The 26977-nt window shown below is 39.8% G+C and overlaps 1 protein-coding gene across 1 annotated transcript in view; it reads left to right on the top strand.

Moving 5' to 3' along the window:
* The window catches only part of LOC106631293 (interleukin-31 receptor subunit alpha-like), a 34749-nt gene extending 15902 nt beyond the window's left edge, over positions 1-18847 (top strand). Inside the window, exons 9-16 of the mRNA XM_055699072.1 lie at positions 1386-1596; positions 3787-3945; positions 4987-5109; positions 5622-5774; positions 7089-7232; positions 9478-9574; positions 12149-12212; positions 15601-18847. Coding sequence (XP_055555047.1) covers positions 1386-1596; positions 3787-3945; positions 4987-5109; positions 5622-5774; positions 7089-7232; positions 9478-9574; positions 12149-12212; positions 15601-16086 — 1437 coding nt within the window. The 3' untranslated portion in view covers positions 16087-18847. The remainder of the gene's footprint in view (positions 1-1385; positions 1597-3786; positions 3946-4986; positions 5110-5621; positions 5775-7088; positions 7233-9477; positions 9575-12148; positions 12213-15600) is intronic.
* The last annotated feature ends 8130 nt before the right edge of the window (positions 18848-26977 follow it).

Genomic DNA, 26977 nt, shown 5'->3' with positions numbered 1-26977 from the left:
GTCTATTATATGATGTAAGGTTCAAGTTCAGATGCCTTCAAATAACATTGAGGGAAGGAGTGCACTCAATAATTAACATGTTAAATGTAAAGAGAAAAAAAAATAAATCTTTGGCTCTGTTCCGACCTGAAACAAAAAAAAAACCAGCTTGAAGGTGATAAAGGCTAGCCATAGCTCTCCGCTTTTGCTAACATTGAACAGCTTCTACAGAGTCTGGATCAACAGGAACAAGATAACTGGCTTCAGCTCTGAACACCCAACCAGGCAACACACACTGCTTTCATGGCTGCAAATAACACAGGACCCCCTGCAGGACTGCACAAGACAGAGCAATGCTAGCCTTTCCAGTCTCATTTTGCTGAGCTAAGAAAGCGAAATTCTGCTAGTTTCTTCTTGTGTGATAGACCTCATATTTCACATATCCTAGGAATCATTTCTCCTACACAGAAAGTTTTTCCAGTTTCAAAGCCTGGTGAGAGAACTATAACACTATTCCTCCAGCAGCTTTACCTGAGCTCCAAGTAACAGCACCAATTCTTCCTTCCCTATCCTGGGAAAAACACCTGCTTCCATTTTAAGAGCTTCCAACTTTACCAGAAGTTATTCTTAACACATGTGTCTCTGCCTTTTAAATTACTGAATGTCACCTTGTCTGTTACTCCAGAAGTGTCCAATTATTTCATTAAGATAATCCAATCTCCCAGCTTTGTGATGTCTTCACACTATTAGTTTTGCGCCAAGAAATAACAGAGAAGCTTGATATCAGAAATAATCCTTGCAGGATTCACAGGCCTTCACGTATCAAGTTCAGTTTCTATCTAGATTGCGGTATTTCCATTTCTGTGCACTCATTTTCCAATCTGTCATGAAGATTAGTGCGGTAAAATAACAAGTGAACCATCAACACCTAAAAATTTGTATCAATGGATATATAACGTGTTCCAAAGTTGTCATATAATTACTAGCATTTATCCTCAAAGAGACCAGATGCCTAACAGAACCTAGTAAATGAAGGCTCCCAGAGGCATAAATTGCAATTAAACACCTCTCATTAACTTTCAAGTTCCTAATTATGAGGGGTATGTTCCAGTGAAATGTAGAGAACATCACAGCTGCTTCACTGCTGTTATTACTAATTGGATACACATAGCTAAGATCTCAATTAAGCAAGACACTTAATCCTGTCCTTAATCCTCTCAGTTTAAGCATGCTTTTAATTTTAAGGAAATGCTTTTCTTCATTGATTCCTAATAGCCTAATTAAAACAGTATGATTTTATCCCTATCATTAAAGGTAACATTTTGTTTATACAATTTAATTCCTCTTGATTTTCTGCACAGGATGTAATAACATTTATAGAATAATAATCTTTTTCCTCTTACTAGGTAACACAAAGCGAGAACATCCTTGGATATTACATTAATGTGGAAAGAATACCCAACAGTTGCAGGAATTCACCAAATCGCATCTGTCTAAAGAATAGAGAAGTTCTTCTAAATCTCTCCATGGCTTATTACAGAGTTAATATTTCTGCCTATAACAAAGCAGGAGAATCTCCACAAGCCACCTACATTGTCCCAAATGTCTCTGCATCAGGTACTTACCTTGTAAGTCATCCGCTAGAGCAGTGGAGTTTTATGAGCCATCTCTAGGCTACCTTTTGACAGTCTTTGGAATCGGGTTAAGCATTCTCTTGAATATTCATCAGGCTGATATTTTGCACAGTAGGAGTCAGTACTGTTTCTTAAGAAAGGAATTTGATCGACGTTAACTAACAGACTAAGCAATTTAATGTTCTGTTTAGCACTTCTTGTTTTCTCAGGCTAGAAAAATAACTAGCAGCACTGTGAGGCTGCACCTCGAACCCTGTGTTCAGGTTTGGGCCCCTCACTGCAGGAGGGACGTAGAGGGGCTGCAGCGTGTCCAGGGAAGGGCAAGGGGCTGGGGAAGGGTCTGGAGCACAGGTGTTACGAGGAGCAGCTGAGGGAACTGGGTGTTTAGCCTGGAGAAGAGAAGACTTGGGGTGATCTTACTGCCCTCTACAACTACCTGACAGGAGGCTCTAGGCAGGTGGGGGTCAGTCTCTTCTTCCAGGTAACTAGCGACAGGACAAAAGGCAATGGCCTCAGTTTATGCCAGGGGGTGTCCATATTGGATATTAGGAAAAAAAAAAATTAACTGAGAGGGTGCTGAAGCATTGGAACAGGCTGCCCAGGGACATGGTGGAATCACCACCCCTGAAGACACTCAAAAAACATGTAGATGCAGTGCTTAGGGACATGGTTTAGTGATGGACTTGGCAGTCCTGGGTTAGCGGTTGGACTTTGTGATCTTAAAGGTCTTTTCCAACCTGATTCTGTGATTCTGTGAACTATGTGTTAGATCTACCTATTAAAAAGGACTCATGGAGTGTATTCAAAGTTAAGTAGATGCCAGCAGTTTAAACAAAGCTCAGAATTATGTGCAAATCTAAGGTGTTTGAGCTAAGTAACTTAAGAGACCTGCTACTGTCCTTCATTTCAGTGTTACCCCTACTGGCACATGGGAGGAGGAATAGATAGGGTGTATATGTCATATTCCAATGAAGATGTGAGCTTTTCTGATCCTAAATGCATAGGGTTTTTCATTTAAACAATATAATATTTTTCTTAGAATATAAGCTAGTTTCACTTGTTACAATCTTGAGGTATAGTTAGTACAACATAAGAAAAAACCCTCTCTTTCAAGTTTTTTGTTTTTTGAGTTTTGTTTGTTTGGTTTTTTTTAATTAAGCTCTCTCATGAGCTAGTAAAAAGTGTACAAGGACCCTTGTTGACATCCAGACAGATGGAATTAATTGATTTAACCAGGATTTTCTAATGCACTCCCCTCATTCTGTTCTCCTTTGCCCTGCAAAGACTTTACACTTTGGTTTTGCCTTAAATTTGACTGCTTTAACTTTATTCTGATGAAATATGTGCCACCACTTCAAGCCATCTTTTGACTGACAGCTATTTGTTTACTGAACCGCTCAGCTTTTGTTTCATGGCTCTCTCCAGATACCTGTTTCATACTTGGTTGTAATTCTATGCAGGTTCTGTCTCTGTCATGAATTATGAGGAAGATACCTACATTAAGTGTGTTCCCAAGATAAATTCCTTCTCAGCATGCGCAACTTTTCCTCAGCTATTTTCTTTAATTTTACTTCATTATATTTGTTTTCAGACAGGAGATGAAATGGAGAATTTTGTTTGTCTGCCACAAGATCCACTTCTTACCCCAAAATGACAGGTTGCTCTTCTTCTCCCTTAGTTTCAGTCAGATGGTCTTTCCTAGTTTGATAATCTGTCTTTAAAAATCTCAAAATATTTAAGATCCTTGCAAAAAATGCAAGGAATATGAAATCATATAGCTATAATCCATAATGAGCCCCTTCTCTTCCTCCCCCAGATAAGCACTATCTCACAGTTCCCTATGTGTAGCAGTTAATAGTGGCTCTCAGGAGGTTATTTAACCATGTCAGGCTTCTTCTGGCCGAGGCTTGGAACAGCCGTTTCCCCTTTTCCCACTGTGGGAAGTTAAAGGTCATGAACAGCAATTAACACTGGAGATCCCAGACATCATTGCAAAGTACTAGTTGCTAAATTTCCTGTACTGACATACTAGTGTAAACCTTACTATACATTGATCACCTGCAATGATAACAACTTAATGAATAATCTTTGAAAAAAGAGCAAAAGAGAAAAAGGAAGGAAGGAAAAAAAAGCTTTCCTGTTTATTGAACTTTGACAGTATATTTCTTCACAGACTTGCCTGGCCGAATCCATGTCAAACACCAGGGAACTAATGCAGTTGTCACCTGGACTCCAGAATACATGCCAAAATGTTTTGTGGTTGACTGGGGCACTGGTAAAGAGGATATGCGCATGAAAATAGTAACTACAGCTACTGGGAATTTCACACTAGGTAACAGCAACCGCCGTACATACTTACGGAGGCACCATTTCATTTACTGGTTGTTTTTGGTTGGGGAGGGTAGGATTTTCATCCTATTTTTGTGAGCCAATGGATAAAAGAGCAAAGATAAGTACAACTCTTATCTTTGTCCGGTGCTGAGACATCATCTTATTTTTAGCAACACCAAGGCAGATAAAAAGCAGAGTCTTCAGCAGAATTCTTCTGGTCACAGTTGTACAAAAAATGCAGCTCAGCTACTGTTGCTGGTATAATGTTTCTCCTTGTCCACATTCCAGGCAGACCTATACACTACTGGCTTTAAAAAAAGTTTCTCTTGTGCATAGGTAAACTTAACTTTAAATATACACTGCTCTGTTACAGTCTCCCTCAGATTATTTTATTTTTATCCCAGTGTTTGCCTTTGTCAAAACCTAAGTTCTCAACTCCAGTATTCTGTTTACCAAGCTAGGTGTGATGATCTGCATCCAGGGACCACTTTATGGAACAGTCATTGAAAATGTTGATTAAAATCATGCAGGTAACTCTTGGCATTTAGGACTGGCTTTTATGTACAGTAGAGAGCATTTAGCTTCAGAGTTCTATAAATGAATGCACTGTTTTTCTTGGTCCTTCTGCAACATCTGCACTGCCACATTACATCTAGTTCTTTTGCTCATTTTAAAATATGCTAGCTGAGGGAGAAATACTGTCCTTAAACTAAGATATCTACTGCCATTTTAGTTCCCTACTTCTCTTTCAACAGCTGAGGCCTTCCAGAAGGAGACTATAAGCAGATCTGGCATGTTTTAAGAGAAAACCCATGTTATGTCTTGTTTTGCTTTTAAAATAGTTTGTATTAATCATCTAGAGACAATGAAGAAGGATGCATATATTTTGTACTCAGTGTAAAACACTGTAAACTTATACTGTGCTTTGAGTCTCAGAAAGTAAGAATTATACACAAAAGTTATAAAGTTGTTTTCTCTCCTTCCCTTCTTTATCATTTATAACTTTGCAGTAAACCTTGATGTATCTTTATTTGTTTTCCAGACAATTTTCAGCCATATAAGTTGTACAAAATAATGGTACATGCATCTGATGTGTGTCAGTGTGAAAATTTCACAAGACATGAAAAGACTTTTGGAGTGACCCACTTTTATTCAGTTGAAGGAGGTATTCCTCCCCTTTATATAAACTCATTCTTTATATTTCTTCTCTCTTCCTATCTGCAGCAATAAAAGTAATCCTATACAAAGTTTCCTTTCCAGGTGATTTAACAGCATTCTTCTGTTAACATTGTTTTTGGTCCTAGCAGTCAAGCACCGGCAGTGAAAGACCTGGATGTTGTTCCTTACTGACAGGTCCACAGAAATATTATTACACATGACATTACCAAAATAACAGAAAGAGGGTCTCAGAGTAGCTCAAATTTAAGTGTGGCCAAAGTTAGATTTTCCAATCTCAATTTGGTAATGTCTTATATTGCAAGTTAAAGCAAATGTGGCTGTGGCTATGAGTCACAAGTTCTATTTTATGGGATTTCTCCTTTCTCATCCACCCTTAATGTTATATTTATGACAACTAGAATCAGGCAAGGAGCTCTCTAGGAAGCCGCTAGGTTTCAGTCTTGTATATCTATTGAACAAGTATTGATGCAGAACTTAAATTATTGTCTGATTTTTAAGTTCCTAGGACAGGTCCTGCTAATGTGACAATTCTGAATATCACAAAGCATTCTGCACTTGTGAAGTGGACTGAAATAGCTGCCAAGGACCGTTTGGGCTTTCTCCAGGGTTACAGGATCAGCTACACAGATTCATCAAGGAAAAAGTCTCTGGGTAAGTCACCGAGGCTCAGAACAAAGCAGCAGCTCAGAGCCAGGACAGAAAAGCTTCATACAGATCACTAAGTGCTATCATAGCACACTACTGAGTTACTTAGATTCCCGTGTGGATTGGGTGTTCTTAAAGATCAGCTCCTGGTTGGAGTTTTAATGCTCCTATGAATACCTAGAGTTTTCTAGATACCATCTCAAATATCGGTAAGAAAATACTTCCTTAAAATTTACAGCTCTAAGACTGCTGCTGAATTCTCTAGTAACATTGGAAGGAAGGTGTATGCTTTCAGCGTTTCTGAGGTGTAAAGAGTTTGGACACAATACTTTTATGTTTCATTGCAACTTAGCTAAGCTTGGCTCTAAGCCTTTCTATAGGACTTAGGAAATTCTGTATTTCTCTTCTGAACTCAATTAGCAGGGAATACAGTTCATATTTCTTACCTGTCTTCAGAGACACTATTATTAATTTAATTTTTAGAAACATTTTCTTAAATTGATGACTTTTGTGTTTAGCTAAAGAAGATGAAACAAAAGGATACAGAAGGCAGTGTCAAGGACTGCACTTAATTTTATTTTTTTTTCCTCTGCCCTAATCAGTCAATACATCAGTGAGACAATACCCAATTACTATGTTTTTCCAGGCAGGGAGAGTAATTTTATTGAAGAATTTTGGGGAAGGAACCCTAGAAGCTACAGCACCATTTCCACTTCTATGAAGATCTAAAATTCACAGTGACAAACTTGAAAAGCAATTTCTGTGCTGCAAAAGGCATACAACAGCATAATTGATTGCATTATTCTGACCAGGGCAGAAGTCATTGCACCACCAGAAATAAAAGATGGAGTTGAAAGCCCTACAAAGTAGGTGAGGCAGAATGCACAGCCCCTTTTCTGCACTGAATCATGAGTAGTAGCAGTGATATTAACTGAGGTGAATAACCACTGACTACTGTAGTCAGGGTAAGGCATGTGACTGAGTCTAGCCCTTGTGTTAACAGTTACAGCCAACATGAAAACCACTGTTCAGCGTCTCAGGTGTATTTTCCTGTCACATAGTACACACAGCCTTCTGCACTTACCACCTAAACATCCGTGGTGTGTTAAAAGCTCCTGCTTTTTACCTCTGGATTTAAAATGCACGAAAGTATTATGGAGAAATCTTGTACCCATCTGAAGAACATTTGCACAGGGTAGCTTCTTCCAGGTGTGGATGTGGGCACAGAAATTTTGTCTTTTCCACAGTCAGCTACATTGATACAGACTCAGCCATCAGAGTTCATCTAATTGTCTCCTTCCCCAACCCCTCTTGTTTCAGCTGTTACTCTCAATTCTTCTACCACAAGTTACCATCTTACCGGACTGAAGGAAAAAACAGTCTACCGTGTGCAGATTTCAGGATTCACTAATGCTGGTGAAGGACCCCCAACTCTTTCACAACCATTCAGCACTCCAAAATATGGTACTGTGGGGGCTCTACGCACCTGTGCTACCCAGCATCAATCCTTGCTTTATGTACTATACATACCATTATTCTCTACCCTTTCCAGCTTTTCAAGGAGCAACAAAGTGCTCATGCACAAGATTTATTAGTCAGTCCTTAGTTAATGATAGGAAACATGAAAAGTTATTCCTTTGCTAGAGGTAAACTATGCATTACACAGCTCTGCCTGTATTGCATTACCTAACATACAGGCAACACTTAACTGGGGTTCTGCATCTCTGAAACTTTTTCTGACCTTTTTATGCCAGCTGTATGCACATATCTTTATTTACGGCCCATTCCTGCCATGCAGTTCAGCAGTTTAAATATTCTGCCTGTAACTAGTTAAGTTCAGTAGCCTTTGCTCTTGGCACATCCTGAGCAATCATGTAAAACTGGTTTCCAGTTAGACCACTGAACCAATAACACTAATAATAAATACGTAAAGTCTCAATTGTTCCTATTGTGGGTGACAGCTAATCAAAATATTTTTTGTTTCCTAATAATCGAAGTACATTTTACATAAGTCCTGTAGTTGGCTGGGGAAAGTCTGCATTTTTCAAAGGTACCAGGATAAGACAAGATCAATATAGTTACATCTATAATGCCTCATAAATGGTAATCATACAGGGCTGGCTAACTATGGTCTCTCAAACATTCATAACACCTTCGCAGTTAAGCTAAATCTAGCACTGCAATAGACCCTTTGTAGTTTGACCACAGCTTCATTCAATTGAAGCTTTCTAAATAAATAAAAAAAAATAATAATTAAAAAAAAAAGAGTAGACTAAGATGGTACCAGCCACAGGAAATATAACCTGTGAATTTCAGAGACAGAAGTATGCAAACAGCTTCTCGCTACTACAGCTTTTTTGTATTATGTGAAGGAGGTATACACACAAACAACTGAATAGTCAAGAGTGTGAAGCAGAAAGAAAAAGGAAAGAAATTAAAAACCTTCCTTGAAATCAAACAGGGCTTCTGCCCTGTCCTCACCCCCACCAAAATCCTTTCTCCTGTTGAAACAAGAAATTCAAGTGCCTCCATTGGAGCTTTTCTGCAGAACTTTATTCCACACATCTTACCAAAGATGTAGTTGGATAGGATTCAATTTTTGAGGAAAGTAACAAAAATGCAGACTTAATTTAATGCAACATTTTAAAAATGCAGGTTATTACATTGCATTTAACATTACATTTGCCATTTCCCCACCTCCCCAACATTTCATAGGTTACTTAATCCTTTAGAAGAACCTCAGGTTTCTTTACTTTGTCGATGAAAAAGGCTTTTATGATAATTTGCAGCTTTTCAAATACTTTCTTAAGCAAAATCAAGCAGCTGTTTGATTTTTTTTTTTTTTTAAATTGTTGGCCAGTGGTAGGAAAATGAAAAGCAAGCAGCCTTCCTACAGATGTGGTTTGTCAGTATCAGCAACACCATCACAAGCTGACCATGCTTTCCTGATGCTATTTTGAAGCTTCTGATTTAGCGATCTGTAAAGAACACCTCAACCCCAACCCACTCTTCACACAGAAGACTGCTTTTGTTCCTGTGTTAGAAGCACTGCTCTGGCTGCCTGAGCACTTTATCAACCTTCCTTAACCTTTCAAGCACTTAATCTCCTTCAATCGGGTGGGGTGGTGCGAGGAAGCATCTCAAGCAAGTATTAACACAATAGATGTAGGTTCACAGCAAGGGTTGACAAATGGCTGACTGCAAATAAAATTGCCTTAATGTTCCTAACAGGTACCTAACGTGGCACCTACCAAACAAATCATGTTATTATCATCAGGACCAGGTGGGATCTCACCAAAAAATCTCAAACCCTACTAGTAAAACCTGGAAGAGATTAAAAGCCACTTTCATTTAAATAGTTCCTTATGAAGTCAGATGCATCAGGGCCCTGACCCATTAAACAAGCTACAGCTCACGTTCATGTAATAGCAGGTGAAGTAGGTAAAGTAATCTTACTATAAAGTGTTTAATTTAGTTGATGGATTTAAGAATCAGCCCATACATCTATGTATCTCAAAATTACAAACCTGAAAGCCTCAGACCCCCCAGAAATTCCAGGCCTTGTTTTAACCAGATTTCACTTACACAAAACCCAGAACATGCATAAAGTTTGACTTGACTTCAGTTTGAAATACTTCTTTTGCCAAGACAATAGAGCCTTTCTATGCTAATATTGTAAGTCTGATTCATTCTTTTCATTTCCCATCAGATAAAGGAGAATTTGAAGGTTTTGTGACTGGCCTTTCCTTTGGCATGATGTTCATTCTTGTTTCTGCACCTCTTGCTTTTTCCCTGCTGCTTAAAAGGTAAGGAGGGAATATTGGCTGAAGTTCTTAGCAGTGCTTCCATTTTGCTTAACCCTGAGTTTAATAGCACTGGACCCTTTTTATCATTAAAAGCAATAGAATGTAAAAAGCACACAACACAAAAGATACACACTCATTTACACAGGGAGAGCAGTTATAAAGCACTATAAGCTGGTTAAAATAGTTTGTAAAATACCTGTTATCTTTTGGTTTTGGTACAGCTACCTGACTACCTCCTGTCTCAAACACCCTAGAAAGGAGCAAGGACTATTTCTCACAGTGGAAAATAGGTTACATATATGGAAAACCCATGCATTTGATTATTTGCTCTTTCATTCCCAGCTGATAATCATGTCCCTTCTATTGAAAAACCAAAATAAATTCCAGCAGCATACACAAATTGGTGTTGCTATCTAAGCAGTTTCCTGCAAGCACACTTGGATGTTAACTGTATAAATTATGCACATAAGTGCATAATGAGAGGGAGTAATGGATGGATGAGTAGGAAGAAGACAGAATTATAAGGGTCCCTGTAAGATATGGATGAGGTCCTCCTATTTTAGGAGAAATTCTTCTCTGCTTTAATAAAGTACACCACCCCCTCAAATTTATCTGAGATACAATATTAGGGGCATACACTACCACTAAAAGAAAAATGGCTTGCACAGTAATGGATTCTAATATTAATTTTCTGATAAACCTAGTTGTGTACAACAGTTCATATTACTATCTTGATGTCCTGGAACACTGCCCTCTCTTTTTCTCCTTTTTACAAAGCATCAGCCTCAGAAGCTGAAAGCACAACTGCTAAAGGACAGAACAGACAGACAGTACAATCCATGGCTTTAAAGCCATACATCATTACATAGCTCTCTTCAGCTTATGCATCAGGCTAAACTGCCCTTGCCATTGGGAAACAGACCACACTCCACATTCAGTCTCCTGTGCACTTTCTTTTTCAGATTTTAATTTAAGTTGCTCTATAACTGATCCAGTATTTTTAACAAGAACTTCTGAGATCTACACAGACGTTTTGACTTACGGCAAACTTCATTGTGTTAAATATAAGATCACACTTCATTGTCTAGGCCCATTAGGAAAGAATTTTTGGCAAATAGAAAAACAGCACACAGAAGCCCAATGTAACACTACAAAATTGCAATTAAATATGTAGTAGTATTGAACAGTTGGAACTGAGGCAAAGGGTCCCAAGATCCCCTCATCTCAATTGCCTGCTTGATTTGTAGAAAAAAGACTGACCAGCCAGCCAAACACTCAACTTCATAGGATCAGCAAGGACATCCAGTAACTCTACAGCCTCAGGCTTCACCTCAAAACACAGCCTAAACAGGGGCAAATAACTTACAGCTAATAAAGTACACATTTGATTTGAAAACCTAACACTGAAGTCACCACCAGGGCAGGTTCCTATGGAAGTGAGTCATTGCCCAAAGCTCACAGGGGGGTGCCAAGAGGTGTGCTCACTCCGCTCCCACAGGAGCTGATGATGAACAATCAAGAGTGACTGATGCTAATGGGATCAGTCAGCTCTGCAGAAACTCCTTTTGAAATTCTCATTCCGGTCCACTGCTGCCCCTCCGCAGGGAAATCACAGCTGGCCCCTGCCAGCCTGGGGCCAGCCCCAGCATCCCAGGGATGTCAGAAGTGATGGGCAGGTCACCACTACAGCCCACCCTGTCTGGAAGGGCCAGGGAGGGCAATGCCTGACAGGGTGGTGCCCATGGTGGCCCAGGGATGCTGGAGATCATAGAAGCCTGGTAGCAGTTTTGCTGTTTCTGAGCCCCCCAGGTGCAAGGAAGGAGCTTGAAAAAAGGACTATGATGAGAGGTCTGTGGACAAGCAGCCAGCTTAAACACATTTGAGCAGCTCAATGGGCAAACTCAGCTCTGCCTTACACACCCCTTCCTCTACAGCAGAAGCAGCAGGTGTGAGCTTTTACTAAAGGCGTGTTTAGGTTTGCGTCAGGGGAGACAGTGACATACTGTATGTAATAGCTCTCAGAAAGAGCCAGACTCAAAACAATCAGGGAAGAGCATGACCTGTAGTGTCCCCCCTGTTATCATCTGCAGGTCCCAGGCAGAGCCTCTTGCAGGCCACCAGTGCCGTGGTACAGAAGCTAAAAACTGCAATAGCTTGCTCTTTGTTTGAGGGAAAGTAAACTTCTAAATATAAGCCCAGGAGCAAATACTAAATCAAACTTCATCCTACATGTTCCAGAGTCCTCAGGGAAGATGGAGGTTTTGTTGAAATGATAGCAAAATAGGAATATACCATGATTAAAGGTATAGAAAAAGACAACATCACCAGCTCCTGTCACAGCTTCTTTGTCCTTAAACAAAGATGCTAATCGTCACTAATTCAGCATTTCAGTATAGACTACCAAGCTTGGTCTTCAGCTTTTAATTGACATCGTGCTTAATAGTCATCGTAGAATGTCTTGTTTGATGGTCATGAAAATAGCAATAAAATGTTACATATAAATGGTAGTTAATTTAAATCCATAGGAAATATCAGTCATTTAACCTGACAATAAAATAAGAAAATTTTTTTCAGGCTGAAAATATCATGCTGGCCCAGTGTACCAAGTCCAAGAAATAGCAGTGCACTCCAAGATATGGCAAGTACTCTTCTGATGGTGTGAAAAAATACACAAGGGAGATCTTTTCTACTGATTAATCAGTAATGCTAGTTATTAGTCTTTTCACACTTCACCCTAGTAAATGTCTAATATCAACAGTTGGGAAGCTAAGGTAATATTAGAAATATAGCATGGGGGAGGGTTGTTGTTTAGGCATAGTCCATTGCACTTTTTATTTTAATAAAGGTTCTCAGACTTTTTGAGAACATTATAGAACATACTTAAAGGTATGGGCTGTTAAAAGAACAAAGCAAATTTGGATAGGGGAAGATAGAGTCTAAACAGAGAAATTCAGTTTTCAACAACTGCAACTGATTATCAAGTACAAGTTATGCAAAATACAACTCATTGTGGCCTATTTCCACAGAAGTGTCAGGGAAAGACTACCTGCCTCCAGAGCAATCCCGGGTTCTAACTGGTCAGCTGGTAGCTGGCTGGGGGGCACCTACTAGTCAGCAGGCACCAGGGTTCAGCCAGTATGTGTTAAAATCTTGCCCACAGCTTTCCCATATGCTTTGTTAAGGATACCTAAATTTCAGGACTGAAGAAACGCCTAGAAATCAGCTGTTAGAGGAGGCTGCTGGGGACCATGTTATTCACTTTTGCCTATTAGTGGACTTACTTGAATCTTCCTTTCCTTATCTCCTCCCTTTTAAACAAGTTTCTGCTTCAGTTTTGCTGACACCAGATACTCAGTCCTTCCCCTAGGGCACCTCAGTTTATCTGCCCAGTCACAGACCACTAACCATTATGTTTTTGGAGCAGGAACTTACACTACTTTCCTTTTTAAATGTCTTTGTTTTTTCTGGCAGATCTGAACTTAATCTGGCACTCATAGATCTAGTTTCTCAAGCCAGCTTGTGAGCTTTAACAAAGCAGGCTTCTATCTATGTAGTCAAAGATCAGGCAGAAGCTGGGAGGTATCTACAAGCTAGACAATGGCCAAATCTAGGACACAGTGTGAAATCATCAGCAACATGACAAGCTACTAATAATCAAAGGTTCTGCTGAACATCAGCGTTGCTTCCTTCAACAGAACAAGTATGAACTTCCAAGGACTTCCTTGCTTGCTTTCTTCCTTTCTTCCACCTAAATGTGGATAAAGAAGTGATGAGCTCAGAGGTAGTATCAGATAGTCATTTTGCCAAAGCCAGATAATGCCGAACAAAGGAGGATCAGATGTACAAATGTACAGCTGTACAAAGTCAGCGATGCTGTTAGAAGATTGCAGTTTCACTGTTTTGTTCAGTTAAAGAAACTGATCTGTTTATGAGCACCAAGCAACTTCCAGTTCTCAGTGCTGGGATCCAGATGTCCCTCACTGACCACTCCATCAAAAATAAATCCACCTAATCCTCTTACTTCTTCTCCACCATGCATTTAGAAAGTGGGAGACCTGCAGATTCAATACTTGTTTGAAGTAAAACTTCTCAAAGGCAAAAAAAATAAGGAATCCAGTATATTCAGCATTTGGGGAAATTCAGCCTTAAAGAAAATGCAAGACCTGAAGCTGTTTCAATGTAATAATCTTGGGTGAAGTTGAATTGCAGGATAGAAGTTCAGCAAGAAAGGAGTAACTACCAGCCAAAATAACCTAACAGGTTCAAAGAATAATTTGTCATTGTGAAGCAGTGCAGGTAAAAAACATTGAAGTTGCATGTTATAGAAAGGACAAATGGGTTTTATGAACCAGAGTACCACTTCGACATAAATACATTAAAGCAAAATATACCTATTTAAAATGCATTTAACTGTGCCTGCAAAGGCAAAGCGATTATAAAGGGAAATAATGACTGTATTAGCCAAGTCTGGTAGACAAATACTGTAATGTTGATAACATGGCAGGAACAGAACTAACACATCAGATAAGGGTTTTGGGGAGAACAGGAAAAGCTCTGTGTGAGGAGACAGGACAATAAAGCAGTTACCAGATATGTTGTCTAGAAGTAACTTGATGTTATGAAGATTTCATGAAATGTAGAGAAAGGTATTCCCTGTAAAACAGAACCAAGGAATAAATCTTAGTGTATTGCGTGTTTTTATTCTATTTGTAGGTTGTTTCAACTGAACCCCATCAGGTTAGTTGAGCAATGTAGCAACTCTTGACAGAAACACACATACAGTCCAGATAGGTGCCAAGAAAATTTGTACTTTAAATCCAGACAGAGCATTCTCTACTGCAGTCTAAGGCAATGAAACATCCCATGGTACAGAGCAGCAGGCGCAAGTGGGGACACTCTCAATTCAGTCAGAACACAGAGGCCAGGAAAATGAACTATGGAAACTAATGTGGCCAGCCAGCCACCCCATCAGTGTCCTGTTCTTCATGTTTAGACAAGATTCTTCAGATATTCTCCTTCTTCACCTATTAGTGCCTCTTTCAGACAGAAGCTTACACAGAACTGATTTTAGATTTGGTAGGTGTAGAGTTCAGGCTCCCATTCATAATAAATATGATAATGGAGATACGTATCACACAGGTCTTCATTCAAAACAAGGCAAAAGCTGACCATCTAGAGGTGTCAACTCATCCCATTATCAAAGAAAAATTGAGATATTTTATCTGGGATTGCTGAGATTCCAAAGAACAACATGCTCCTTTCCAAGCCAGACCACAAGAAAGAAAATAAAAAACAATTTATACTTATTTATTTATTGCAACAAAAAAAACCCAACAACCATAATGTGTGAAACAAATTCAGAGCAACTGAAGAGGGGGGAGGGGGAAAAAGGTGGGGAGGAAGCTAACAGTTGTATCACCCTGTCCATAATTTTTAAAAAATTATGGCAAAAGTGGGCAAATGCAGCAGAGCAATCTAAATAGAAAAGAAGGGTGCTTGGTGTTGCAAACTATTCTCCATTTAATCATCCAGAATTTGCAAAAGCTGATAACCCAAGATACACTTAGATCACAACATGGCATTAAGTTGAATAACAAACTTTTTGCAGCAGCTGATACCCGAAGCTTAGTTGGCTGCTGTTCAACTCAAGCTGCTGCCTTTTTGTATTAGCACATTTGTTAAACTTTTTGAAAGCTGTGGGTCTCAGAACAGCACATCACAAAGCTTACATTATATCACCACTATATTTTGTCCCAAGCACACATAAAAACAAGAAAACCTTTGCTTAAATAGTATGGGAGAGGAGAAGATGAGCCTCTGAATTAAGGAAATAAGTATTTTCTTCCCTGTTTTTTTAAAAAAAATAAGATGAGATGAAATGCATTAGTTAGCATTATTATATAGGCAGGACCAGGTTGCCTGTCTCCTAGCTTTAGTCTTTTGTTATGTATTTCAGTAAATTGCTGAGTGCAATTAGCAGAGGTATGGTGCTAAAATTATTCTTTCTCCTTATTTTTGTCTTGCAGACTAGCTGGAAACCTGTTTCAAAGTCGCTGCTTCAGGCCCTGTCAGACAATGATACCACCAGCCTTTATGTCATAGAGCATGAGTCAAAGGCTTCTTTGAAGCTAGACCTCTTCACAGGTGGTGGAGAAGACAGCAAGTGTGACACTTGCCAGTCAGAAGAACCTAGCAATAACACAGACATAAGCCTAAGGCATGAAGAAATCCCTGAAGAAGCAGTTACAAGTGAAGAAGAAGGAATCATTTCCATTACAGTACCACTTTTGAGTGACTACACCAGCATGGAGTTCAGCCAGAAAGCCCTGATGAGTCTGACAGTGAAGGTGCCTGCAAAGGCTGCTCATCCCAATCTGGAAATGGAGCTAGGCAGTAAGCCAGCACAAACTGTGCATCAGGTTTTGTTTGCTTCCCAAGACTATCTCAAGCAAAGCCAGGTAGTGCTTTTGCCATCTGGACCAGCTGTCATGGGACAAGTGAATTCAAACTGAAGCATCTTTGTAATTGCCCATACCATAAAAGCAAGTTCCAAAACCCCTGATGCTTAAATGGAGCCGTTTGGACCATATAGAACAGTGAGCTTGTGACAATAGTTAGTCTGTACTCAATAAGGTTCCTTGGTGGACTAGATCAATGCTATAATTATGTTAGCTATTTCACTACAGTCGCTCTCTGTAAAGACCTACTGTCCTCACACAGGCAAAACTTTCAGGGAACTGTATGGAAAACCTTCTGGTAGGGTACCTCCTGCTAGGTGCTTAGTCCCAGGGTGCTCAGGAAGCCAGTTCAAGGCTTCTGCTCTAAGTACAATGTTGTTCTGGTCATCAGGGGAGTTCTCTAATCACTGTGGTCAGTTTAAGACCTGATTTTCAGAACTGGTAAGTTCTTCAGTAGAAATTCCAGCAAAAGCGTCTATCACTCCAAAGAAGCTTTTCAGCTGGTCAAAGCTGGCCTAACAAAAGAGTGAAAAGCCTTGCATTTAGGAATAGAAAATTATGCTTCTCCATATATGTAAAGCACCATTAAGTGCTTTATGTCTTAGATATTTACACCTTTATTCATCATAGACGAATAGTGCTGTGTAAATTAAGATGGTAGTAAGTATCATTACTAGCACTGGGGTGTTTTTTTTTACTCGCATTAAAATAAGGCTATTTCTTCCTACATTTATCTATGCAAAGCTTGCACAGAGGAGGAGTCATTGGAATGCAGGGCATAAAAGGGTCTTCCATAATATGCTCTCTCTGTTACTCCATTATGTATCTCCATGGTGCAAGGAGTCTGAACTGGTTTTCCAGCTTGCAGCAGCTTCTCACCCATGAACTCTGTAGGCATTAATGGTTTGCAGTTATTGTAGATGACCCAGTTTATTGTGGTTGTCTCTAGTTGAAGGGGCATTTCATTAAAATTATTTTGTTGAGAAAGAAATTGGTCAGCTGTACCAAAAGCACCAGAGGCTTCTTAGGCATCTTTCAAAATTCTCTCATTTAGAGAGAAGGGTGTTTCACATTTATACAAATATTTCTATGCATATTAGGCAGTATGAGTTATAGAATAGCCATGCTTACAAAAAACTCAAATTTCATATCCCCCACTTGACTGATTTAGTGAGGCCCCATAACAAAACCAGTTTTATTAGTTTTCCTTATTTATAGTCACCCTCTCTTTACTTATATCTCTTTATGTCTGTTGGGGCTGGCAGGAACCAACCTGTGTTTCACTGGTTTTTAAAGTTTCACATTATTTTTTCTTAGCACTTAAAACGTACTGTTTTGCCACAAAGCAATGTACACATTACCTACCACTCACCCTTGTTACGTCTGCTCATTGAAAGAAGAGGTAATAGGAGCAACTCTCCATACCACCTCAAAGGTCTAAGCAGTCTTTTAAATCTCTTTCTTTGTTTTTATAACTTTGATCAGGTGACTTTGCCTGATTTGAATTTGGGAGAACACAAATGATCCCGCTATTAGCGGAGCTGTTGCTACTTGCAATGTCTAGTAGAGGGGTTGAAATGAAAACCTGTTATGGACAATGAGGTCCTCAAATGTTATAAAATCATTATCAAGCAGTCACGTGAACACAGCCTAATTTGTCCGTTTCCAAAATATGAGAAATATCCATGCTTCTTACTTATAGTATTTCTTCCATTTCTGGTCAGAGCAACTTGTTTTACTGGTGCAGTTGGTACCTTCAATAACTTACTCATCCCTGTAAACATTGAATTATTTTTTTCTTACTCTGTGCCTCCCAAACCAGTACATATTATTATGTTACATATAAAGTATAAAGTAAACACGTAGACTCAAACCAATAGCTTGTGAGCAATTTCAGTGTATGAAGCAGCCTTCAAATGCGAAACTCAAAAGACAGTTTTGGGCTTTTGACCCAGTGAGGATTGCTCTCATGATGTTAGCCATTGCCTGACATTTTGCTAAAGAAAAACCACTTATCAGGCCAGAAGAATTTCCCTAAAAGTATACATGGGCCTATTTGCCTCAAATAGAAGGGATGTATATACTCCACTTTCAGTTATAAAGCTCACAGTATAATTAATTCTTAGTTGATCTCATTAGAGCAATACTATACTCACTATTTGTATAACGGCTATAAACTGTACATTTGGGAGAAGGAGAGATACATAGAAAACCCTGGTATGAAGATTAAATATAAATGAAGAACTCATCCATCATGATGTATCCTTTGAGAGCAAAGAAAGAAAACTTTATGTGGAGTGAAAAAGAGTACACTTGCTAGACAGTTTCACCTAGACAAGGATGAGGCTTTGGTGGAATAATGTACCTACTCAGGGCCATGGACCTAGGAGATGCATAGTGCTCAGGTCTTCAGATTAGGGACAACTAGGGTTTTGTGGCTTGGTTGCTTGGGTTTTGTTTGGTTCTTTTTGGGGGATTTTTACTTCAGTTGAAAGGGACCTACAACTGACCTCTTCAGGCAGTTTGAAAAACTGTGCACTTATACAGATGTATGATGACTGCAGAAGCCTACCTCTACTAATAAACATGTAAGATACTTCATGTGCTATAGTACTGTTCAAGTGGTTTCAGTAGTGTTCTTATCTTCAGTATTCCTGATTTTGATATATGTTATATTAGGAGTGAAATTGCAAATATGAAGGCTCAGGACCATATAAGCCAAAGCATTTTTTAATATTTTTTTCCTTTTCTTTTCCCAGTCAGCATATCTAGATGATGACTGTTAGCATTATGGCAATTTAGACACTGTAAAAGCTTAGACACTTAACTGTAGGCCTGGAGGCACATAAGCATAGTGATTTATAGTATGCAGTATTATACTGCAGGATTACAGTGTTTTAGTACTTTATATTTACAGAGACAGTCTCTAACATGGCCTCTAAAAACATGCATAAAGCAGTTAGTAGATACCTCTTTTTTTCTGGTATCCACAGTAGATATTTTTTCTTGCATACTTTATTGTAGTATGGACACAGAAACATGGGGGTTTTACACTTTTTTTTCTCTTTACACTTAAGGTCAGACTACAGTGCAGTAGCTAGATAGCACTGAAAATTATCACAGTGTTTCAGAGACAAGAAAAACAGCTACTCAGCCTGGAACAGGAGACTGCAGCGACCACAATATTCCAGAACTTTTTTTCACTACCAAATAGAATAATAGTAACTACAGAGTATCTACAAATCCCCTAAAAACCTACACCTTTCAGGTACTTTGGCAACCTTAAAAGCCACCTTTATAGGACAATGGCACCTGCATTTGAGCAGAGTCTTCTTGAAAGCTGAGAGCATAGGGACATCCTGTCAATCTGAGTCAACCCCAGTTACTGCTACAAAAATTGAAAAATAATGAAGCACTTCATAAAGCCTTCTAACTGCAGAAGGTCATTGTCTCAGAGCACTTGACTCTGTGGCACAGGCTCTTGGTTTTCCTGTATCTCTCTGTCTTGATGGCACCCTGTGACTGCTGCCCGAATGATGTTAACTGTGTTCTGGTACTGTGTTGATGGGATCCGTAGGAACATGGGGAATAAAATTTGGGACAGCTTACATTGGCCGCTTCTGAGCGCTGCTTACAGAAGACTGCTGCTAAGACAAATCTCTCCATGCCAATGCAAGGGAATAATATTATCCCCACAACTATTTGGTTTCTGCAGCAGAAGCACCAGTTTGATTAATAAAACTGAAAACAACCTGCCATGCTAGAAATGGTTGTTCACATCGTCCATCCTCAGAGATCCCTTCAGTTCTTTATAGAATCATAAAATAGAATCACAGGATTGTTTAGGTTGGCAAAGACCTTTCAGACCATTGAGTCCAACCACAGACGTAACACTGCCAAGTCCATCACCAAACCATGTCCTGAAGATGCCACATCTACACATAATCTGAATACCTCCAGGGATGGTGGTTCCACCACCTCCCTGAGCAGCCTCTTCCAATGCTTCACCACCCTTTCAGAGAAGAAATTTTTCCTAACATCCAACCTAATCCTCCATTGGTGCAACTTGAGGCCATTTCCTCTCATCCTATCACTTGTATGTGTGGGAAGAAACAGAGACTCACCTCACTACAACGCCCAACTCCCTCTTAGGCAGCTGTAGGGAGCGATAAGGTCCCCCCTCAGTCTCCTCCTCTCCAGGCTGAACACCCCCAGTTCCCTCAGCTGCTTCTCACAAGACTTGTGCTCTAACTTCCTCGCACAAAGCCTTCTCTGGTCCAGGGCAGAAATCTGGATTTTTTGAAGTGGCAGACACAGGCAGGACAGAGGACAATCCTGAGGAATGACAGGTACAGCAGCAGCCAGTGCTGCCAGGGGACTCCTGATGAAATGGGCTCAGGTCCTTACTGGAGGCACTGGAGCCTAGGCAGGCTGGAGAGTACTAGACATGCTACTCTACCTGAAAAATTGTAGGCTGCAGCCAGTTTTCGGTAGGTTGCTAGTATGGAAATGGGTAGCAGAACCATAAAGCTCTTACGGGTATTCTCTGACCTTTCCCAAGCAGTAACTGCTACTGTTGAATTTTGCTGGCAGTGATTCATGTCCAGGTACTCAGCTATCAGCACCAACCTTCACCTTTCTTGTGACTTGTAATTAGATAACCATTCTGGCATTCATTTCAAGTGTGTAGTTACTGGGTGTCACCAGGATTAGGATCCATAAGGCTCAGTAATCCCCTTTTGGTACAACACCTGCGGCTGTGTGTTCGGTATCTGGGTGGCTTTGATGAGTTACATCCATCCTGAAATGAATGTGGCCACTTTGACTTCTGTGCGTTACATTCCAGTGCTACATACCCACTTCTGGAGAGGAGGCTGCCTGTGATTCTGCAATTTTTGGTTATCGTAGCTATGTCAAACCAGTTGTAATTGCCAAGGCCCATACAACGTACATAACTGAGCTGCTTATCCAGGCCACAGACTGTATTGTAGCTTCTCAACACCACGTGGGTTAGTACCTCACAGCTAAAAAGGAAATAGCACACAGTCACAGTAAAGTTCTAATTTGTTTTCTCCGGTTATGCTGGATCATACAAATGTCCTTCCAATGCTATAGAGCATTAATGTAAAAGGTAGGAAAAAATTTAAACGGTATACACTGGGTCAATGAAAATTAGCATGCTAGTAAAGCATGCTAGGGAAAGATAAAAATTTCCACTACTTCAAAAGAGATTTTGCAGATGCTGAGAAAAGCCCTGGCTCCAACATCAGTTAAAGTGCAATCCAATGGTGCATGAACCTGTTCACCCTGTTTCAGTATTCATTCAACTTCGGTCAGAAGACTCTCGGGATTTTGTAAAATGTACATAAGAAAAGCAAATTATGACAGTATGTTTAAATTCACCATATATAGGCCATATCTCTGTTGGAATTATTAAGGAGCCTTCAATTCTAAAAAGGATTGTATGTGTGTTCATAAACACATTATACAATTGCTTTGATGCTATTTGCTGTAAGATAGTTTCTTACTCTCACATTTCTTTGAACACCAGTTTCTCCTCTCTGTTTCTGTGTTTGTGTAACTGAAGTTGCAGGGTTGCAGCAAACTTCAAATCCTGTGTCCATCAAATACTTTATTGGCAAATAGTCTATTTTGTTTGTAATACTGTAAGTGACTCAGTTTCAGCTCTCCAGATCTGATGAAAACGTGTGCTAATCCTAGCCCATGGAGAAGCAACACTGCAGAACCAGTTACTAGAGTAACAGAATAGTAAGTTTCCAACTTCTAAGGACAGCTGTGTTTTGGTTTGGTTTTGGGGGTTTCATTTTAGTACTGGTTTGGTTATGGAAAGCTTACAGGAACAAAAGGGAAGGTTTGGATGGACAGAACAAGTTGACTGACAGAGTTCCAGGTACTAGGAACAAAATGGAAGATACACAGTTTATTTTTTCCTTACACCCTTACACTTGAATAGTCTGTCTTTCTAGCAGTCACGGTACAGCTTGGACCTGGAAGCAGCCCAGTACTGCCCACCAGCACCATGGTGCTCTGCCCAGTGCTGTATCGGCAACACCCAACCTTACAGGTCCCACCTCTTTTCTGTGCTGGCAAAACTCTCCTTGCAGTCATAGGTTGAGTACGGACTACAGAGTTTGGACTGACTTAATTTTCTCTTGATTTAGTTTAAATAAAAACACCTTCCTGCTCCCAAGCATTTTCAGTTACCTTTTCCCACCCAAAAGAAACAGGTCAAATACATGTTGTCAGCTGATTAGCTGCATGTCATTAAATGCAAACCTCCAACACACATCGGCTTTAGCGTTGGTCTAAGGCACCAGGGAATGAACTGGGCATGCCCTCAAAGTCAAAATGAAGCTGTTTCAGGGATGACTAAAAAGGGCCTGTAGCCCATACACAGAGCATCTCCTACTTATTTATTAATAGGTACATCACATTCCAGTGCATTTTAGCAGATTCCTACTGCATTAGGGTACTAAAATAGCAGTGATAAGGTACTAAAAATAGCAGTGCTTTGCAGTAGGCATGTAATGAAGCCAGCAGCACGCTAAATATGCAGTGTTTCAAACAGTATCTGAAAGGCTACTGCGACAGGGGCTGCTGCAGCACCGAGTGTCATTCTGCAGTGCAGCACAGCGGAACTTCTGGAAGAAGATGCTCTTCCTACACCAGTTATCACACTTGGACTTTTTGAAATTCCACGGCAGATTCTGGTTGGAACGTTTCCATTTCTCTTGCTATAATTCCTTCAACAAGCCTTAAGGAGCCTGACGTTTCTCGGAGATTTTTCTCTCAGGACATATAACCAGCCTGTGCTCTCAGCAATAAAGGGCATCACTTTCAGAATGAGATATTGGTATAGCAAATCCCAGACTGCAATTTTCAGTCTTGGTAAGTGATACACAGAACGATATTAAAAAAAGGAAGGTTTCCAGGTACTGATTCAAAGTGTTGTGCTGGAAAGGGTGTATTGTCAACAGTAGCACATCGATCCAAAAGCAAGAACAGCACAAACCATCTAGAAAGCTGGTGTTAAAGGTTATCAAATCACAGTGGTAAAGTTTCTGTATAAGGCCAAAATCAGCATCCTGCCCTAGTGCCCATCTAACAGCAGGGCCCCGTTGCAAACTACTTCCACCCCTCTGCCTCACATTGCAGCTAACCTGCTTCCACGCACGCAGTACTCTTCAACCAGTGCAGACATTCATCCTTCACGATTCACACATCTGGTCTTCCACTCCATCTCAAAGTTACAGCAACCCATAGTTCATAGCACACAAGTTCACACTTTCCTAACACAAAAAGGAATGGGGAGATGCATCGTACGCAGTTGTCAGCCCCCACCCCCAAGCCCAAAGCCCCCCCTCCACCCAAATGTTGTCACAGCTTGCAGTCAGCTAGCCACCAAGCAACAGCAACAGTTTACATGGTATAGAGTAATCATATTATCACAGCCAGGTATGTTTGACCACTAATGTTAGGCATTTCACATCTTTTGTGTGTGCCTGGATGTCAAAAGATGAAGAACAGTGGAGCTGGCACGCTCAGACTGTTACTCACCTCTTCATGCTTTTCTGAACTTGGGGGAGGCAGTGAACAGGAATGATGCTTGACTGACTTTATAAAAGTTCTTAAGAACTATGATCTGGAATGTGGTGACACAAGTCGAGGCGGACTGAAAAAAACACTGTGTCTGCGTGGCTGGGTTCGGACAAAATGGCCTTTATTGTTTATACAAACTATTTATATATCTTAGACAGTGCGGGTGTCAGACCCTGACAGGTTTTTGTGTCCTTCTTCTGGCTTGCTATTTGCTGTTGCTGTAGGTGCCCGTGTGCTGCGGTTCTAAGTTCTGGTTCTTCTCATCCTGTTTACATACCTGACAATTTGCGGCTGTCTTAAAGGTACACGGCTAAGTCTTTGAGGTCAACTAAATTATCTGCAGACCCGCTGCAGACCCCAACACTGGAAGGCTCATACAGCCTCTAAAATAATATTTTTTGCCTTTATGCTCTTGATAGCTCTCTATTCATCCCTATCAATGAAGAGCATAAAGGCAATTTATCTTACAGGCAGAGGATGATACAAAAGCCATGAAACATGATCACTTCCAAAGGGATGTACTACTCTTTCCAAATGCAGTTATGAGCTACTAATGCAATACTTACACATCTGACAGAAGAAAAGAAAGTTTTTCAATAAAAGAAGCAGGATTTCTGTGTTTTATTATCACCTACTGAATTACTACAGTCCTTAGAAACTATAAATTACCCCAGGTAAAAATGATCAAAGGGAATCTGATTTGTTAAGAGTGAATTAACTTACATAATACTTGGCTACCATCTCTCACTTCGCCATAACAGCACGGTAAATGCCCGTTTCTAATGAATTCAGTGCAATGCAATGACCAAGGTCTAGCACTTTCTTCCATCAAAAGATTCTGAAGTATACTTTAAACTAATAAACTCAGCATTGCCACACTTGAACAAAGCAACTATTGTAAGGCCCATTATAAAATTAGCTGAGTGAAGAGCAGAGTATTTTAGTGTCTTACTGCATGCCTCACGTCACCTGAGAAATGGCGCTATAAAGCAGTCTCCAGCTTTCCCAGGCTCACACCATCGGTGTACAGCTGTCATCTTTCCATCCTCTTTGGAGATTAAGCAACAGAATAAACATCACAACTCTAAGGATCTTTAACAGATCAAAGGATCTTCTTGCTGTTACAAATTAAACTTGGGATGGATGAAATAAGACCTTCTAATTAACATCATAAATATCCCATTGTAGACACCGGCCCCTCTTCTCTGCATCCCAATAAACTCTTTAATAATGTATCTACCCCAAATCTCCCCTGGCTAGAGGAGAATTTAACTGGGCACACCAAAACAAACCAAAAAGCACCTCATGTTTGTTCCTGGTTAATATATACCATCTCCTAACACCTGTCGATATATTGTGTATTACAGTCCATTCAGAAATACTGATCCCTTAGCTTGAGGCTGATATGTAACACAGGTTCGGATGACCTACAGCACAGTTCAGACAAGTCTAGTCCTTACTAGATACCTAGCCTTGACAAGGCCAGGCAGGATGACTGGGATGCATGAGTTGAATACGTGTGAAGAAAACACTGAGCTAACAGAAAGAAAAGTATTAAGACTTATTAAAGGAGTCACAGTAAAATGAGTATCCCCTTAAAACTGAACAAAGCAGAGGAACAATTGTGGAAAAGGTCACCTCACCACAGTAAGACACAAATCTGATGAAAACAGGTGATTATAAATTTGTTTAATGTTTACTTTTCATGGACCAATGCATTTGAACTTCTAAATCCAGTAATTTGAATCAACCCTTTAAAATATTACACTTCAGTAAAAATTAAAGGGTTTTTTTAGGTTTTGTCTTTAAAAAGTTTTGTGGGGAGAAAAACAGGAACAGCACAGCCTTCCCCAGGTTTGATACTAAAGCAGCACACCTAACAAAAGACTAGTACTACCACATGTTTGCCTGTTGCCTTAAAACAAGTAGGCAGAACAAACCATGCACACAAAAAACCTTGATTTTAAGACCGTCACTTTTTAACTCAGTTTTCAGTCCCCTCCTCTAAAAATAATTTATTTTTAATGAGTAATTACTTAAGGAAATTAGGTAGTACATAATACAAATAGGTAATATATTATTTTGAACTATTGCTAAGACATCTCAATATATTTCTCAAATCTGTTTTTCCCTGCATTCACATTCAGAGGAGTAGCACAGTGAAATGCAGTTATACAGACCACACATGGGCTGATCAGTAGCAGCTGACCCAGCCACAATCTTCATCAGACATGACTGCTCTCAAAATTCACAGGATCCCTACTGAGCTAGGGGAGGTCCGTTGGGAAGCACATCTCAAACTTTTACCCCTTAATCATCGCTGTTTATCTATATTCTTACACATTACACAAAGCAATAGAGAAGCTTAAGCACTGAAAACAGTGACTTTTAATATGAAAATCTCCATGATGATAAATTGACATATACCATTAATGTCAGAAGCTCTGCATGAACTCCAGATCCTATGTAAAAAAGAAAACCAAACAAAAAAACCCCCCAAACTCCACCCCACCCCCCACCAACAAGGAATTTTGACATACACTTCTATACAGCCACATTTACTAACTCACTGGAAGTGACAAGCTCTCCTTGGTGGAACTATGGTGGTTCTCTCTGGAGAAGAAAATCCCCTGCTCAGCCAGGGGACTGGGAAACCTTTTTTGCAACTGAGCTGTGATGATACAGTCAATTACTTAACCCCTTAGCACCCTTCCTGCAATGTTCTTGTCAGTATCAGGCAACAAACTTAGTCACAAAGCATTTGACTCTCTGGGGCAGAGGTAGTGGTTTTTTTTTTTTAAAAAAAAAGCTTCACACTCCTTTTTGCTGTATGTCATTCAAATTTAGTGGAAGTGAGTTTATGAGACCATTGGAACTTTGGGACATTGTTGATTTACAACAATAACAACATCATAGCATCTGACATTTCTTTACTTGTACCATTTCATAGTTGCTTCATTAATGCAAAAATATACTCCATCAACACGGAACAAGTCTGGTTAACTGTTTACTAAACTGAGAATACATACTTTATTACCAGAAGTATCTAATTTAGAGAAGAGAAATAATATTTTTGCTCCTACAGTGCTTAGGTTCCCCAAGTATATCTGAACCCAAACTGTGCTAGACACTCTATAGAACAGATTAGTCATAGCTCCTGTACTAGGGGAAAAATACCAGAAAGGATCTGCTGAAACACCACCTAAACAGTGCATGTCACATTCTCTCTTGATGTTTCCAGAGCAGATCACTCATTCCTTATGAAAATCATGTATTTATGATGTACCATTTTCTAAGTGGCCCATGACTTACTCATCAACACAGC

This window comes from Falco cherrug, chromosome Z, assembly GCF_023634085.1.
Source record: "Falco cherrug isolate bFalChe1 chromosome Z, bFalChe1.pri, whole genome shotgun sequence".
Taxonomy (NCBI): domain Eukaryota; kingdom Metazoa; phylum Chordata; class Aves; order Falconiformes; family Falconidae; genus Falco; species Falco cherrug.
Note: the sequence above shows the minus strand (reverse complement) of the source record. Positions and strands in the feature narration are given on the sequence as shown.